The sequence below is a fragment of the Dromaius novaehollandiae genome, chromosome 2, assembly GCF_036370855.1.
Source record: "Dromaius novaehollandiae isolate bDroNov1 chromosome 2, bDroNov1.hap1, whole genome shotgun sequence".
Lineage (NCBI taxonomy): Eukaryota > Metazoa > Chordata > Aves > Casuariiformes > Dromaiidae > Dromaius > Dromaius novaehollandiae.
This window is the reverse complement of record NC_088099.1, coordinates 15,894,828-15,913,307: the sequence shown is the minus strand read 5'-3', so window position 1 is coordinate 15,913,307 and position 18,480 is coordinate 15,894,828. Positions and strand designations below refer to the sequence as shown.

The 18,480-nt window shown below is 37.8% G+C and overlaps 1 protein-coding gene across 12 annotated transcripts in view; it reads right to left on the bottom strand.

Moving 5' to 3' along the window:
- Positions 1-18,480, bottom strand: part of PARD3 (par-3 family cell polarity regulator) — a 465,794-nt gene that overhangs the window by 130,041 nt on the left and 317,273 nt on the right. For all 12 annotated transcript variants that reach the window (XM_064505791.1, XM_064505797.1, XM_064505794.1 and 9 more), the window contains 2 exons: positions 16,638-16,865; positions 10,702-10,918 (listed from right to left, as the gene is read on the bottom strand). In XM_064505791.1, the coding sequence (XP_064361861.1) occupies positions 10,702-10,918; positions 16,638-16,865 (445 nt within the window). The remainder of the gene's footprint in view (positions 1-10,701; positions 10,919-16,637; positions 16,866-18,480) is intronic.

The window sequence follows — 18,480 nt, the reverse complement described above, 5'->3', positions numbered from 1 at the left end:
CTACTGCTGGCACACCTGGTGTTGAATATGCTAGAAGCACTTGCAATCGGTACAAAAATGTACTACATTCATTATTGTGGTACTCAAAAATGCTGATACAGCTAAGATTCTTGATGCATTTTTTTTGTTAAATCCTCTTTCACAGAACTTTACAGAGCTAATCCATAAACTTTGTTTCTGATTAGATATTTTCTTATTGAGTACTAGCTAAAATAGCATAACAGGAAAAAGGAAATCTACATATATTTTCAGTCATCCAGCAATCACAGCCCTCTTCCAAACTAAACTCATCAAAAGCATTAGGAAGCTGTAGATAACATATGTTTTTAGCATACAAATATGTTGTATTTCTACAATGCAAGAAATGCCACATGACATCAAAGCACTCGAAGAACAAGATACTATCCCATTTTTTCAGTGAGAAAACAGTTGTTCTTGAAAGCTTAAATAACTTGCCAAAGTTCCAGAGATTTCCATATTGCCACCACAAATAATATAATGGCCAACTTTGTGCAAATTTAATTTTTAGTTTCTCCCTGACAAAGCAAGGTCTATAAAGTTAACACATCTACTGCAGAACTAATTTTTCCTAACAGAGAATTTCCTTACCAATCCAGCATTGCCAACATACTTTCAACATATAACAGAAAGCCTTTAAATTAGCCGTATGGCTAGTATGCTATTATACTTGTTGAAAACAGTTAAGACCATCCAGTAGCTCCATGAAAACACACTACCGTTCTTTTTCCTTTTAGGACTAGGAGTTACAAGACTAATATCAACAAAATCCTGAAGAAGGTGTTAGAATTTGTAGAAACTATGAATTTATCTGCTGGTGAAGCAAACATTTCAAGATTTATTCTCAGTTCCATCATCAGCTAGCCCAAACATATACTGTAAAGCTAGTTCATGAAATGAATGCATTCCAGCAGGGTCTATTTTACAAACATTGACAGACTTTGCTTGCACTCCTGCTTATTGTAAGTTTGCACAGAAGCAGTAAAAGTTAATATGCAGTAGAACATTACATTAACTACTGAAGCGTTATTGCACATCAAAAAGGTTTACTGCTACTTTGCAAATATACTTACCTGAGTGCCATAAAATAGTGACAGATAACGAGTCAGATCTACCGCAGTGCATTCCAATCAGGTCTGCGCACTGGTGATGTAAAATCAGTCCCTTGATACAAAAGTAACTCTACATGATCTTTGAAAGAAAATTCTGTGTATGATTTACTGCATTAGGAATTAGGTAAATATATATCAAACTATCAGCAACAGCATAAATTGCTAAGGACAGAATATGGACACCATATTTTCTACCTGAACACTAAGGCACCATCATTGTCTCAAGGAATCCTTGAGCTGCAGATCACCGAATGCCTGGAAAACAGATCAGGGAAGAAGCACTATGTGGTTACCCTGTTCAAGTGCTCTGCCCTTGACACCTACTACTGACCACTGTCAGAGACGAGATATTAGAGTACAGGGACTTATGGGTGTATTTACTCCAGCTTGCAATGACTGCATTCTTATCTTCTTATGTTAAGCTCTATAGAATCTGCTGAACACGACAAGAATTAAAATAACACCTTCTCCCCCTTCAAAAGCAATATAAATTACCTTCTTCTGTGACCACATGAACTACTAATACTACGGGGTTTTTTTTGGCAGCCATGGTTTGAGATGAAAATGAACACCACCAGCATTAATGCAACACAAATTTTATGTTTGTAATTGCAAATCAGGTGGCATTTTCTGGTGCAGAGTAAAACAGTAAAAAGATATCTGTAGCTGGCTTTCTCCCTCAGTTCCAAAGAAAATCATCATCTTTTCTAGCTCAGTGGATCACATCAGGTGCCATTTGGTTTCAGAACAGCCAATAAGCTTGGTAACCTAATAGCTGCCAGTTCAAGAAGCTTTAAAGGCAGATGCATGGAAACACAGCAGAATATCCTGTTTACAGATAACTTCTCCCTTAACACTTAAAACACACTGGGTGGCTTGCAGTCACAAGCACAAATGGTCAGCAGTGTTACTTGCTATACGCTCGGTGTTCAAGGAAGTGTGAGGGCAGAAAGTACCTCGGATAATCATGCATCACAGAAATCCTTAAAATCTAAACCTTTTGAACGACAGTCTCATTGTACATTCACATGTTTTTGTTACACATGAACGATAAGTAGATGCTAATTGATTTAGATTTTTCATACCAGTGATGATTCAATATATCTTATCCATATCTCCTCTTACATGGGACCAAGACTTTTCATAAGGACTATGACTAAGCCATGAAATGGTTGCTGAGAGAGGCTGCAGAATGTCCATCCTTGGAGATACCCAAAACTCAGCTGGACATGACCCTCTGCAACCTGATAAAATGTTGAAGCTGGCCTGCTGAGAGCAGGGGTTGGACCAACCAGAGGGACCTTCAAACCTACATCATTCTATGAGTCTACTATTCTAATTTTTGATATCTGTTCAGTGGCTTCTAATTCTATTCGTTTTTTACTACCCCCCGCCAGGTAACCAGAACCGATCAAAGGATTCAAAGTAGAGGAATGCCACACATAATCCAGCGGGCATTATGTTTCCAATATCACCTTCTGTCTTATTCTTCCTATAAAACTTCTGTTCCTCCTATTTTTTTTTTTTGTTTGTGAATTTGTTAAAAACACCACCACTGACAAAAACAACTTAAAAGACGAAATAAGCCCTCAGAGTCAAATGCTTTTTACCTACTATTTTCTTCTTATATTCAGGGAAACTCAGGGGCTCACAGAATATTTCTAGTTACACTGCAGATGCCGTTCCAGAAATCATACTGGCTTATACCTATTTTGCCATTTTCACTGAAGTGTTTTATAACTCTGCCTTTAATTATCATTTCATTGCACAACAATAAGACACACTGAAATCCTAACAGAGGCATCAGCTTTCCAACACATCATGAATACAGATCATTGCTCATGAGAAGTGAAATGCAACAGTAAGTTGGAGCTCTGTCTCTTAGCAAAGGATCACGTCTCCTGCAGCTGCCAACTTAAGTGGCTCAAGTAACTACGACATAATAGCCTATGACACGTTCTGCTGCAAAAATATATTAAGCTGCATTAATTTTCTTCTAGGAAAGCATTCCTATTCCTGTTTTTAAGAAAGATTTTCAAAGACAGCTTTGAACAAGTAAGATCTATAAACAAAGCATCTGTAAAGTATACCAATACACATGTGCTATCGGTAGTAAATTAAATCTCCAGAGAGTACTTCCAACAAATATTGAAACAAGCATCATTCACCGAGCTTTTCATCCAACCAAACCTTGGCTTCTCAAGACAGTATTTATTTATCATGCTTTGTTAGGGACTAACCACCTGACTAGTTAGTAGTCTTCAATTATCACATCAGGTGGGGGAAAAAATCCTATTTCTATACAAGCTAAAACTGAAATTGACTTTGAATCTCTGAACTGTCAACAAATTCTTCCACGAAAAGGCTTGCTTTACAGAGATTATAAAGTAGGTGTCATCCTTGACACTTGCATTCTATATTCATATGCCAGGTCTGGAAAAGAAATGTTAGAGAGCGTCGGGAAAGATCTTGGAAGGCTCAGCTGTCACGCCGCGTGCCTCACGCGCTTGCTTTGCAGTCAGATGTGCGCCGTAGATGTCAAAGGTTCGCTATTTAAACTCACTGACAAGCAAAGGGAGAATACTGGGAGAATATGTTAGCAGCTACTATGAACTTGTCCCTAGTAACGGGTCATCCTGATGCTTATTTCTGCATGTTAGAAACAAAAGCCCTGATTCTATTCATATTAAAAAAACACACAATATACCCCCATCAGATTTACAAGTTCAAGATTTACTCTGGGAAAATGCAGTGTTAAGAGCACCTATAACAAAGCACTGTTTCCTGTCAGAATGACACATACGATTATGTTAATCTCTCATTTCAAATCCATCTCTCACAATTGCATACCATTGCTTTCTGTGTTTCATTTAAAAGTCACAGAGTTTACTAACCACTTAATGAAGCTGCATTCCTTAAATCCCTGCCAGATTATGTGAAGCTGTTTGGTTTAGCAATAAGAGTTTGCCATTCAGCTATCACCCCCGCCTTAGTCATAAATAAGTGTAATGCCTGGTGTTTCAGGGTGCCAGCAGTGGAACAGTTTTCCTCAAAACAACTGATTACAGCAACCAGCAGAAAACAGGGAATACAGAAAGTGAGGAGAGGGAGAAAGGCGCAGTGCTTGCCTTTCCAAAAAGAAAAGCTATTTTCAATCCAGCTTATCTCCTTCAGGCCCTTATTTACTTTTAATTGGAAAGAAGGAAGTGAAGAATATAAAAATGCTTTGAAAGACACGTATAAGAGTCCTGGATAATTGTCTGCATCAAAGGTGACAATTTGCTGCATGGCTGATTTCATTTGAAAGACTGTTCTGATTCTGTGCATCGCAGCGGCTGGTCGAAACTTGAAAATGGATCAGAACAAACTAGCCCAGAGTAGCGTAAAACAACGAGGTAGGTCACTAGCAGCGTCCGACTTTCAGTCAGCAAGAGGAGTGGGCTCCCCCTGAAACACGAAACGGCACCATGCTTACACCCCGTGGCCGGGATTCTCGCTGACTGCACGTTTTCTAGCTGGTAGCAGAAGAGGTGAACCAGATGTGGACTCAACTTTAGCTATGCCAGCTGGCTCAGAGTAGTGGAGCAGGCCAAAAAGAGAGCACAAATGCCTCCAACTCCATTTAGCTGAGAACTGACCCAGCTCAGCTCTCTGGATAGCATGCTCACCATAAGCAGGGCAAGCTGCTGGTGATGTTCTCAGACGGTATTAGCAAACCAGGTGCAATTCAGGGTGCTGGCAACAATCTTTGAAGTTTCAAATGATACAACAAACAGGTGTTTAACCTCTTTTTCACTGTTCTCAGACTGAAGATCTATTGTGTTTTGTGTCATGAGCAAAGCACTAAAAAACTTTCTAAGTTTTGGAACTCGTTCCCATGTTTTCCATTAAGTCCATAGATCAGTAAGCGTCATTCACTGATACAAAGTCCTGTTAGTCATGCCCTCCAAGGAAAATGCCATTATTGCTGCTTCTTAAGCTATTGAATGACGAGAATCAGACCATGGATTTTATTTTCGAGTTTGAGGTATTTGCCAGTTTTGTTGACTGGGGTATGCTTCAGCAGTATTTTACACAACTCAGACACCTTTATGTCATGTGCCTGCTTAAAAGTCTGAAGGTTGTTATTAAATGAAAGAAAAAGAAGGTAATTACTAAATCAATGATATAACCCTTGTGATTTGCTTTTCATCTCTTCACAGACATTACGGTGAAAAATCTTAAATGAAAACCAGAGTAGGCAATACAAGCAGGAAGCCATGTAGCAGGCAGCAGTAGTCTGTGTATGTTATTCTCCCAAATGCCCAGTCAGAGGTCTCAGATGGCTAATGTGGTTGAAATGTGTAATTCAAAGCTACAAATAATATGTTTATGAATCTGGACATGTTCAGTGCACCCTGGAAGCAGCTGTGTGTGTGTGTGTGTTGGGGGGGAGACAACAGTATATCTGATTTCAGCTAAACAAGGTTTGAAACTAAATTATCTATTTCCTCTCTCAGAACTGGAAGAAACAATACTGCAAGGCTCCTAGTAATCATTTTAAATGTAATTGTAGGATTAGATTTTAATGGTAATTTGGGAATATTACATTTGCATTGGCTATCCAGTGCATTGATTTACCCACCTGTACTCTACAACAGTCAAGAGAGAATCAAAGACTGTGCATTACAGCTTAACATTTCCATCAACATTACAGGCCAGATCTTGAAATACACAGTCTCCAGTACTACAAACACCCAGGCATATGATTAATATTAAGCATATTGTCTTGTTCCACAAACTTCCACACACAGTGCTTATGTTACCCATTGAAAAGGTACGTTTATGTGAGATTGAGATATTAATTTCTACGGCAGAAAATTTATTTATTTCATGTAACCTACTTATCCCAAATTGCTTCAAAATGACATTAAATTGATTTCATAAACAATCTCCAAAACCAAAGGAAGTATCTTTTTGCCTAGACTCAAGGTTAGGACACAATGGGTATGTTGTCTCAGCTGCACACACAAACTCAAACACACCTTTTTGTATTCGCAAATACATTTTTATCCCATACTGATTTCTACTTGTTTCAGCACGTTTTTCTTATCATGCAGTGACTATCCCTCCAATAAGTGCGTTTCCAGCAAGACATGGTTGAATAGCTTGGCCTCCTCTACTACAGAAACATAAAGCTGCTTTTTTTCTGTCCTTATTCCCAACATATTAACAGTTTAGTTTCTTCTAAAAGATGTTGTTCTTCAGTCATATCCTTGCCTGACACTGACCACTTGTTGGACATGATTCTTTTATCGTAAAACGAGAGTTCCCCCATATAAACTCTCCAATGAGAGTTTTGCTGTCAACTTCCTTGAGATTAAAACAAACTCTAAAAAAGGTGACATATTCATGTGAAGTCACTGTGTTACAGAACCATGGCTCAGGGCAATCACAGAGAAAATTACACATGACTTCAGGAAGCTGGGGGAAGACACTGAGCTACCACTTCATCCATCTATGATCTATCACTTCAACCATGCATTAAATCACCTAAGAACTATATCCAAGCTTGTACCCTGGGAATAAGCATGGATGAAATATAGGGATCATAAGTGATAAGATGTACCACAGCAGAGTATCATTTTACCATCACCCAAAATCTAGAAACTAAGAACAATCTCATATTGCCCTATTTCACGTTCTGAGAGCCCTCATTTTCATAAATGGAAATACCATGTTTGTGACTGGGCCAAGAGGAGGGAAAAAGAAGTAGGCACATATGTTTTTCCCTCTTAGCAGAGGAACACCAAGGAATCTCACAAGTAGAAGTCCATCAAATCAAAGTATTCCTAAGAGCAGTAATGATGAGTGCAGTGTGAGAAACATGTGAAGCCTTCTTCATAGGCAGCAGATTGTTTTTGTCAGGTTCATTTTATCAAGAAGCAAAATCTCTACTAAAAATAAAATCAGACCTAGAAATGAATAAATACATATTTTAGATTGCACTTAGAGAAGCACACAATTTTTTATAATCTTCTTATGTCAAAACATGAGGCCATTCAAGGCTTCTTAGTAGCAAAACACAAAACCCAGCAGAATAGCAGATCAGCCTCCAAAAAACTATTTCCTCAGCTGGCAGTGGCCATCCAGGCACCCCTTAAACGTCAGCAATGGAGAAGGAGGAACAGCACAACCTTTCACCTATATGTGATTAAACCCACAGGACACAGCACAAGATGCCACTGAAGGGATAAGGAAGACATGGGAATGATACAACCCTTCAGGTAAAACATTCTGGTAAGAGCGAGCTGTGCAACACCCACCACAGTTAATGTATCAGCAATTACTCCAAAGACCAATGCCTTCGTTCAACACTTTTCTAGGTTTACTCATACCCTATAGTTATCTGTGTACAGAAAGAGAGACTTGTAAGCCAAATGACAAATTTGTATTAGTCTCTTCTGTCCTAAAATGTCAATTTGAAAAAAAAGAAATACACACATACTCAGACAGATGTATTTCACAGTGAGAAGGGTGACCTTTCAGACTGTCTACAGTCTAGTATGAGCAAAGGTCCTTTGGAAATAACAGGAGCTCTGCGTATAAGAGCCCTGCAGACTGCACCCTGCAATTCACAGTTACACCTGGTCTCTTTATTCTGTTTGAAAAAGGCAGTAAAACAATGTAAGTATTTAAAAGATTTACTTATGATTTTAATGTGCTATCTGAAACATCAGGGGATTTCTTGGAAATGATGAATAGATGCTGAAAGATAAATGTAACCTAGGATTCTCTAGTGGGAGTTTGCATCTTGTGGAATGGTTTAATGAAGATTCCAGTACCAAATCCTACGATTTTAACGGATGGCAAGCAGCCTTATTTTTATACATTATGTACGCTCCACTTTATGAGCTGTCAGTTCTCATATAGGCAATAAAAAGCCCCTTGGCTAAATACAGACATTGGAATAAAGTGTCAGTTAACAGTAATTCCATCCCACAAGTGTTCTTTCCCATACAACCTAATGAAGAAAGATTAAAGTTAAGGGCACTGAAATGGAAGAAAAAAAGTGAAAAAGAAGAAAAGAAAAAGAGCTACAAAGAAATCACAATGTTGCAAAGCACCAAAACATCCAATTATGCTTTGATCATGGCTTGAATTTTAAATGTTACTGTCATCATTATTTTTTATTGCACAACTTCTTTCACCGACTATTTGATATCTATGAAATATGTCAGATCTATAGTAAAACAAAGCATGTCATAGGAAGAAGTAGGAGCTTATTTTGCGGACATAACAAAGCCCATCTCTCAAACTTTATTGAGAAACATGTCAACAAAGGAAATCTAAGCAATGAGTGGAAATGACGCATAATGCTTAATTCCTTCAATTTTGCATTTTCCTGTTTGCCAGAAGCTCCTCTCTTGGGTGGGCTGACAAGGTGCAAGCTAATTTAAAGATCCGGGAGCAGTCAGCCTGCATCCCAATGGCACTGCTCCCACATTAATTAAAAAGAGGAGACTGAAAAGTAAAGTTCACTTAGAAGGGGTGCTAGGGGAAAAATAACTCAAGGAAATGTTGACTATTGTGAAGAGTGAAAAACAAAGCTATCATCAGATTTTCTGATCCATCAAATTACTATTGTTTCCAAATTAAAGATTTCAGATGTCTTATATTGACTATACAAGCAAGTTTACTTTATATTTAGCTGGGAATGCCTGATTAAAAATGGTATTAATTTCCACTTTTGCACTTGTTGCCATCTAAAGCTTCCAAAGCTACACGGGAATATTAGACATCAGTCTCTAAAGCTGGAAGGCAGAAAACAAGGGAAGAGCCTTAGCCAACCCAGCTCTCTGGAACATGAAGCCTCCTTTACTCGGATAGGACTCTGCCAGCTTTGCCTGTGTAACAAAACTTGCAAGAGGAAGAAGCTATCTCACAGGACCTCTGGATACTGGGAATGTTACACAGGAGAAAACTGAGGATCAAGGTGCTGCTCAACTTTGTAGATGCTGTGTCATACTCCAACTCAAGAGACAGCACTCATTTTACCCAATAAATTACTTACATTCCACAGAATTTAGCACATTTTCCTGTCATCTCTATTGTGATAGCCATTTATACCAGAAGTAAAGAATCATGAAACAGAGCTGTAGAAAAATAGCTAAGACTGTAGGAAAGAATCTGTCTGCATTTCGTATTTCTAAGCCTCTATTCTAGCGAATGATGTTGGGATTGAGTCTTCAGTGCAAGTCTCCACTCTAATTTTGTGGGAGTTTATTTACATCTTACAGAACAGTTTAATGAAGATCCCAGGCTCAAATTCTAAGATTTTAACAGACAGCAAAACTCTTCACTTCAATTTAGGCAGGCAAACACACAGAAGATGAGGATACCGCTGCAGGACTTATGTCTGCCCAGGTTGAAGCACTTTCCTGGTATCTGAAGTGTGGGACTCTCATTCCGGAGCATGTACAGCCTAACAACCCAACATTATTTTGCATTTTCTAAATATAACCAATATTTTCTAACTTTTTTAAATATAAAGGTTACAAATTTTGCAATATGATCCACAGACAGAGAATGAGAAGCTAACCAGCAACAACCTAATTTCAATTAATGTTTTACGGGATAAAGAATATAACAGGAAATAAGCTAAATGAAGCTCCACTTACACGCTTTCAGTGCAGAATCATTGTTAATAAATCTTTAAAATGATACTAACATCTCACTTCAAATTTAAATAATGAACCACAACATATATGAAAGAAAACAAACACTGTCTTGATATTATTTTTTCTTGGAAATATATCTATTTAGCCTAGCTAGCTAAAATAAAGACCAGTTTTCTTACTCTCTCACCCCTTCCCACAAGCTATCAAAGGTATTTGTCAGGTTTCACCATGTGCTCAGAGCAGCAGGGTGTCCCTCAGCAGCCTGCTCCTTTCAGAACATTTATGTCGTTTCCAAAAAACTCTGTGCTTGGTAAAATCAGGTCTTTCACCAATCTTCTGCAGCTTGAAAAAAAAAACTTTCGCCAGCCTGTGGGTTCTAAGAGCACATAACCTTATTTAGATTCTATTTTCCTGGAGATGAGCATGCTGTTTTTCAATTTCAAACTGATTCATCTCTTTCCCATCATGCCTCCATAGTAGCAAATGGACATAATAGTAAAGCAAAGAAAAAGTCTGATCTAATAACGCAAGTTTTCGGTATGAGGTTGGGAACAGCACAGTATAAGAGGAAAACAAAAACCCCAAATGTTTGACCTGCCAAGGCATACATGCACTACTTAGACATCACCAAAGGCTCTTTCCAAGACTAGGCAGCTTGAATGCTTAAAGCTTTTTTTTCCCTTGCAGCTCTTTCAGCCTACTAGCTAACTGCTTCCCATCCATTCTGAGCTGCTTCCTTCACATGACACTACCAATAAACTTACAAATTATGAAGGATGAGCCTATATACTTTGTGTACATATTTGTATAGTAAAATATGGCCTCAGAAAATGGTCACAATATAAATGAGCAACTAAAACATGAAACTTCATTTTATAATTCATTCTTATGTTTGATTACAAAGCACCTACCTGAACATGTCTCCTAAGCCTTTCAGCATTCCTTTCTTTGCCTTAATTTTCTCCTTTTCTTTATCTCGATCTTTCTTCCTTTCCTTCCCAGCCTTTTTTCTGTCACCTTTATCTTGGCTTCCATTCATCTGCCTCTCCAAGGAGTGGGATGGCTGGTCACTTGCTGTGGACACAGATTCTCTACCAGATCTTGAGCTTTCCTCTGTGTCTTCCTCCACTGAAAGCATAAATTAAGACACATCAGTGGAGTACGAACAAAAAACAAAGGAGGGTTTTTCAGTACTTTGCAGAATATATTTTGAAGCAGGATATAGGTATAACAGCAAAATACTCACGTCCTTTTTCAAAATCAGTATCTGCTCATTTTGGGGTTTCCTAAAAAGTCCATATCTATTATGAGGCTTAAAATCTCCAAAGCAAGGAACTTTCCAAAGCACTCTGCAAAGCATGATTTGTACTTTGTGCGTACTGTGAATAATGCATGGGTTAATAAAGAAGATTAGTAAAACGATGTTAATTGGCCCCTTTGTTTCAGTATTTAAATCAGTTAAGGAGAGTTTTAGGAATGCTTGCAAGAAACAACAGCAATGCAGTGTGCCCAGTCAGTAAACTTGTAGTAACATTCTCATCAAAATACAAAAAGTCATTAAGGACTGCTAAACCTCAATACAAGCCTTAACAGACTTTATCTTCTGCTGCAAGTAACATAATGATTTTTATTTTATTTTATTTTTTTTTTTGCACTACTTCATCGCCTGGAGCAGTATAAACTTCATCATGTATGGTAGTTTTTATTCTTCCAAAGCAGTAACACTGGTTGAGATAGCACAACCTTAGAGGCTTAGGTGTGAAGACACTATCCAGTGGACAAGTAAAATCTTTTAAGAGCAGATAATGCGTTTCTTCTCTGTTTCTAATCCAAGACCAAAGCTCAGACAAGATTAGATTTAATGGAACACATGTATTCCAGAAAGTCTGAAACAAAAGTGACTAAGAGAAATAAAAACATTCAGAAATTGAAAACTCTCCCAACACTTTAGTGAGAAAGAAATAACATATTTCAAGCTCATGGGTCAGAATCCTGCCATTATTTTGACTTAGTTTAAAGCCAAGTCCAAAAGTTATGCTGCATGGCTGGTGAAGCTGTGATCTCCCAGGAGCTCTAACATCTTATATTATCACATTAAGAGTAGGGCTAGGCCATCTCCCATTGTTCCTACAGACAGCACAAAGCAGCAATTAGGATCACAGGCACATACTTTGCATCGCTCCTGTAGCTGTAATGAATGCATAGGTGCCACACAACTTTTGGCAGCAGAGGGCAAAAAAAATGTAGTTTTGCTTTATAGAGGGTGTACGGAAAAGAAATAAAAAATCAACTCTTTGCACTCAGTAAGATTACTTTAGAAATTTCCCATATGTAGATTGCTGTAGAGTATTGAAACTTGCTTTTCTTAGTCATCTTTCACATTCACCTTCCAAACAATTCATTGAACCTAAAAGATCTACAGATCATTCAATGAAAGCCATTCAATGTTCTCTTTTCACTGTCATATACTTGCCTGCAAAACACAGAACTGTTTATTCTTTCATATTACAATACACAGACCTGTACAAAAGACTTAGACTATACTTATTCACGAAGCGTCCCAAGATTTCTGCAAATATTCTCCAACTCTGGAAGATCACATAAACATATTTCAAGAACAACATATGACGTCAGATAAATCACAGCATTAATATCTATTTTTGAATCTTAACTAGTACTCTGAAGCACAAGTCATCAGAAAAAGTGAAGGGTCCTCGCAATTCATGCTGTTAATTTACCCTCAGAACTGCTATGAGTTAAGCAGATGATGACATTTCTCAATTGCAAGCAGTTTTAATATTCAGATAATTGTATTTTAGAAAATTAAATGGTGACTCTTCTAAATACGTCTATACTAGTTGTACTTGTACTTTTCTTTTTAATCACAATAACTCTAAAAGTTCCAGATGATATTTAACTATTATTAAGAGTGGTGGAAAATCACATTTGAATAGAGATTCTGGTTTTTTGCATGCTAATTTATAGCTACAATCTGTTCCAGTTAAAACCAACTAGACATTTATATGATTGTGCCTGCAAATGAATATAATTAGGAAAAAAAAAAGTGTTAAAATTTGGCAAATTCTTAAGTCAAATGTTTACTTTGTACTTCATTGCTATAATTTTAAAGATGAACAAATTCTGACCTATGGCTGTTCATAGTCAAAATGACAATACATTAAATTACTCCTAAATATGTACTAAGTGTATTGTGCTATGCTGAGTTGCTGAACAACTTGTCATAACAACGCTTCCTCCTTTATTATTTATTTTGTATATTCCATGGAAATAATATTGCCTCCTTTCCACAACTGTGCTCCAATAAATATTTGTCTGTCACACACAGCTCGCGAGCAATTAACTCCTTAGCTCAGAATGAACCCTGTGAACTAGGATGCCTGTTCTCCTGGAGTAAATGCTGGCATCTCTACTAGAGTAAATAGATTTTCAATTTTCTTAAAAGGGCACAACATGAAGAAACTTGCTTCACTTTTATGCAGCACAATCCTTCTGAAGTTAACATATACCTAATTACTAGTGTTTAGAACAAATGCAAATGTTCCTAATTAAAATTCAAGCCCAGGCTACAAACGAAACTTCTAATTTTTGTTAAGTTGCAGTAATGGCAGTAGGTTACTGCAAAATGCAGGATGGATGTGTTTCGTTGCTGTTGTTTCCCTCCTCCCCGAACCCTCCTACTCCCCTTCCAGGACACTGAAGCCAAAAAATTAAATTGAGGTATACTTTAAACATCTATTAGAGCTGAAAACTATGTCATCTCATGAACCAAACTGTACTAAAGAGAAGTACAGAAACAGGTATTACAAAGCTATTCTCCTAATTAGGCCATAAAATGAAAAAGATGCACATGAGGAATCAAAGCTACTTACTGTGAAGCTATTTTGCCACTAAGCTTCTAGGCCTCTTATTGTGATATTTAATACAGCCGTAGATTCTAGCAATTAAGATTCAGCGAAAGATTAGAAAGCTTTGCTGATCGCTCCCAATTCAAATGCGTTGTTCTCATTCAACACACTAAAGATAAACATTTTGCTTCCAGTCAGCTATTTCAAATATTAAGAAAAAAAATCAGGAAAAATGATCTGTAAAAGCTAAACACCCACACCTTTCCACAAATGCTATCTCATTACAACTATCACAGCTCAGATGCGTCTTCTGAAACACATAAAATGTTTTCCCAGAAGTGGACATTGCTATCTGATTCTCATCCCACATTTAGCAATTTGAATCACACGTTGTGCCAAGGTCAGCTAGTACATTCAAAAGAGAGAGCCAGCCCCTTTGCCACATATGCTACCTGTATTTTTATGGCTTTCTTAAATGAGGTGATGACATGTTAAGAATTCCTCTATAAAATATAAACCAGTGCTGATATTTGCTACCCCAAAGAAGGTCACTGACTGGAAGAGAGGAGCACTCTTAGCACTGAAACATTTGGAGGAGAAAAGGGAAAAATTTCAAGTAAGACAAATGAATCCATCCTCATGGGCATCAGCAAATTGACCACTAACATGTTTGCCTGCGTTTTATAATGAGAGAAAGCCACATTTTAATTCCAAACAATTACAGAATAATTAAATACAATTAAAAAAAAAAAACTCAGGCCACGTAGTTATGGCAGCAGCAAGACATTAGCTACATTATCACCAGCTTGCTAAATTAACTTCCATATATTCAAAGGTGCCCAAACTTTGCCCAGCTGAAGACACCATTTGGCAAATTCTCTGGAACCAGAGGCCACATATAATTTACATAAAATGGAGCAGACTGCAGTTACTGTCAGCTTTAACCCAGATGCAGACATGCCCTCAGAAAGACAGGCCCCAGCATCCGGCATCTTGCTCCAGTCCCAGACCTCATGGGGCCAGGCCAGCTCCGTAGCTTCCACCAGCCACCACGAGAAGGGGAAAACCCAGAGGGCATCTGTGCTGTTCTTAGGACTGAATTCTGTTCAACCGACTTACTATATTTGCTTTACTATTGAACTGCTTCTATTATCATGACACTACAAGTTTCTAGATCATTCTTAGGTATTTATGGAATCTATTAAAACACATGCAACTTCAACAAAATGTGCAGTTTTATACATTTTATGTAGTTTTAAGAAAAAAAAGTTCACCTAGTTAGACCTGACTGGTTGCACGTAGCTCGGCCACAGTTTGTTCAGCTCTTCTTTATTTCGTGAGATTTGAGAACAACCTCACTCGTGCTCTCCCATGACACTGAGACAGCTCGTAGTCGGTCAGTGCCAGACCTCTGCGTCTGTGCACAGAGACCAACACAAAGACTCATCCTGTAGCGTTTCAATTTCAGCCAGAAGGCTTGGTCTGGCTTCCCGTCTTCATGCTCCTCTCTATGCATTCCATCAATAAGCTCAAAACCCCTTACAGTAATCCCATAAACCTATAGTCACCTCAAAAGTGTTTCATGGCAACAGTTTTGCTGTATTTTTGATCAAATGAGGTTAAGCCATCTGTAACTTCTGGATAAGCCTTGGACATCTGATGCCTCAAAACACGATATTAGTATCAGTTGGCTCACACCAAACAAAGCCATTTAGAAAAACGTGGCCTAACGTCCCAAAAGACCATAGGCACACGTTTGGGAAGAACGATCAGGATCACTACACATTTTCTCAAACCCATTCTTCTATTGGTCAGAAATAGATTGACAGCCAGCAGCACCAGGCCAGCATTTAGCCTCACTGCTGCGTGAAATTGCTAGGTGCTGGAAAAGCAAAGCAGAATTAATTCTGTCCATAACTATCTTTGAGAAAAGTGACTGGAAAAATGGCCTTCATTTCAGGCTCAGAATATTTTTAGAAACAGGCAGATTAAAAAAGCCCAAAGAGTTCCAAAAAATAAAAGAAGGGTGATTACACAAGAAACTTATAACAGAATATTAGAAAATAACACTTTTATGAAATAGACTTTCTGAAATTAAAAAATAAAAAAAAATAAGAGCAGAGAGGGAAAAATCCCTTTCAAGCTTTCTCTGCTAGCACTCAGACTAAAAATTTTACCACTTAAACTTTCCCAGCATCATCTTCATTCATAAACTTATAACTAGCTGCAGGCTGATTAAAAAAAAATTCTGCTGGTGTGTGACAAGTTGAAAGTAGTACAACATGAAGGTTAAAAATTCAATAATTTTAATACAACCCCTGATTGAGGTAATTTACCATTCATACTATTTTCATTCAATATGAGTTGTCATTTTACCAGCCCATTCTTACATAGTTCAATAATGATAAGGTTAGCTTTGAAGTGATTCTTTTATGTTAATGACACTCTCCACATGTTGGGTCATTCTTGGGGTTAAAGAACTGAAAATGTAAATGAATGCCCATTAGGGTGGGTGATAGCTGATCATTAACTTTATATTTTATTAGATCTGCCAGCCTTACTCATTCTAATTAAAGGACAGTGATTTCTTTTTTTCCCCAGACACTACAAATATGCTTTTTCAAAGTTAGATGCACACATTTTTTTAATCTGAATTCAGTGGGGTTTTTTTCTTTCTGCCTAAAAATTTTGCTAATTTATATTAATAATTAGCTGTCTTACATAAAATTTTCATAGTAAGTAATTTAAATAAAAACACTCCTGATAATCTCACTTCCTTATTTTAAGGAGGAAGGAAAATGCAGAGTGTTGCGATCTGATAATGCATACTAAGCACAAAAGCTTGAATAAACTTGATGACAAGCTCATCTTATTCTTTTAAAATATTAAAATTATCTTCTATTACTTTTAGTCACCTTCTATGGAATTAATCTGCATTTACCTGCATTAAAATTCTTTATGTACAGCAATAGCGTACTTACAAGTTTCCATGCCTTCATCATCATCATCTGCTACCGGCTTATCATATGATTTGTCTATGGCAGCTCTGAAGCTTTCATTGCAGCCGCGTCCTCGGATTATTCGTGGGCGCGGGCGGTGAAAGGGAATATCACCATTCAAAGTCACCTCAGCGACGGCCGTCTGCAGACTCTCTAATGAGCTGGATTTCTTCAGACCTAATGAAGGCCCCACATCTCTGGTTGGGGAACCTTAGTGATTTAGGGAGAAAAAAAAGCAATTAGAATTAGTATGGAAAACTGCATGCTTGATTATGCATATCCATCGTGAAAGTCTTTGGGGACACACTTAACATTATTCACATCATCTCTCAATAATCTGTAGGGAATTCTGTGCAGATTTGTTGGTCTCAGAAGTGAATAAGTATGTCAAGTTATAGTCAACAAAACTGACAACGTTTGCAATGTCTGGCTTTTCAAATCAGTGAAAAGATATTAACATCTATTACTATTATTTTAACAATTTGAATGATAAAGTAATCATTGGGCTTTAAAAATACCACTGATAAAAACAACAGAGATACATATATAACTGGCAATCAAAATAATTATTTTTGTTTCAAGCAGAAAATCTCATAGGTACTTGCAAGTGATGCACAAGGAGCGAATGTATTATCGATATGAATCTTGTTGTGTTCAGAGTAACAATCTCGTGAAGCAGCTTGATTTCTAGCATCAAGGAGTAGGTTGTTTGGTTTTAATTGAGTTTTAAACACTTGCCTCAAATAACTAACAATTTCATAATGAAATGCTTCTGAGAAATATCAATTGACTTGATGGGATTTTGTAAATTTGTATTAAAAAAATCTGTAGCAAGAACCCAATTACAATACCAGTTATCCAGCTGGAAAAGAAATACAGTTCTGGCAGATACCACGTGGACGTGTGGGCAGCACTACCGCTGGAGCTGAAGGCAGTGCTTATCACTGCAGTATGTTTAGACATGTGCCAAGAAAGCCCTAGACAGCATCCTACAAAACCCCTTCCCTATCCAGACTTCCCTGCTCAGTTTTGTGAACTAGGTGTCTAGCCTCTGTAGTTAGATATATACATTGACGGTGTGAATTGGCACACAAGTACACAATTAGATCTCACATTATAGTTAAAACTGGGAAAGAGATACCAGGCAAACAAATTCATTGCATTTATTTGAAGCAATTTTGTTCTAAACGGCAGAATACTCTTGGCCAGATCTTCCATAGGATGTGATAGACAAAACTGTGGCTGGAGAGAAAAATGAGGTGGGACAACATCATCATAGCCAAATTTGCTGAAGTTATAAGAACAGACGCCTCACCTAGGAGAGGGAAAACCCTCTTTTTCCTCTACTTCAACCCAGAAGGGTGCTGTGACACCATGGCAGTCCCAGGTAAGGGGCAGGTACTTTTCTCAGCTGGTGTTGCTATCCTCATCTTACTGAGGAACAGAAAGATCGAGTGACAGAGAGACAGAGCCAAGAACAGAAGCCTCAAGAACACCAAGCCATTAAACAACAGCTCTATGAGCAAGGTCTGGTGTGAATAATGCAATAAAGGAGTGTCATTGTCCTCAGGTATTTTTTATCAGAATAATATAAAGCTTCTCCTCCTCTGGAGTCAATCCCTATTCAGGTCAATGTTAGAAGGGGAAAGAGAGACAGTTCTCTAACAAAGCTATGTAAAATGGAAAAAATATACACTCCTAAACCCAGTTCCTCCCACCATTCAGTACCGGATGGGGGGAAAGGGGTTGCTGGACCTACAAGAGGGATGCAGGAGAGCAGCATGGCAAGTCTTCTCGGTGCTGCTTGCCAGTTTGCTATGACATA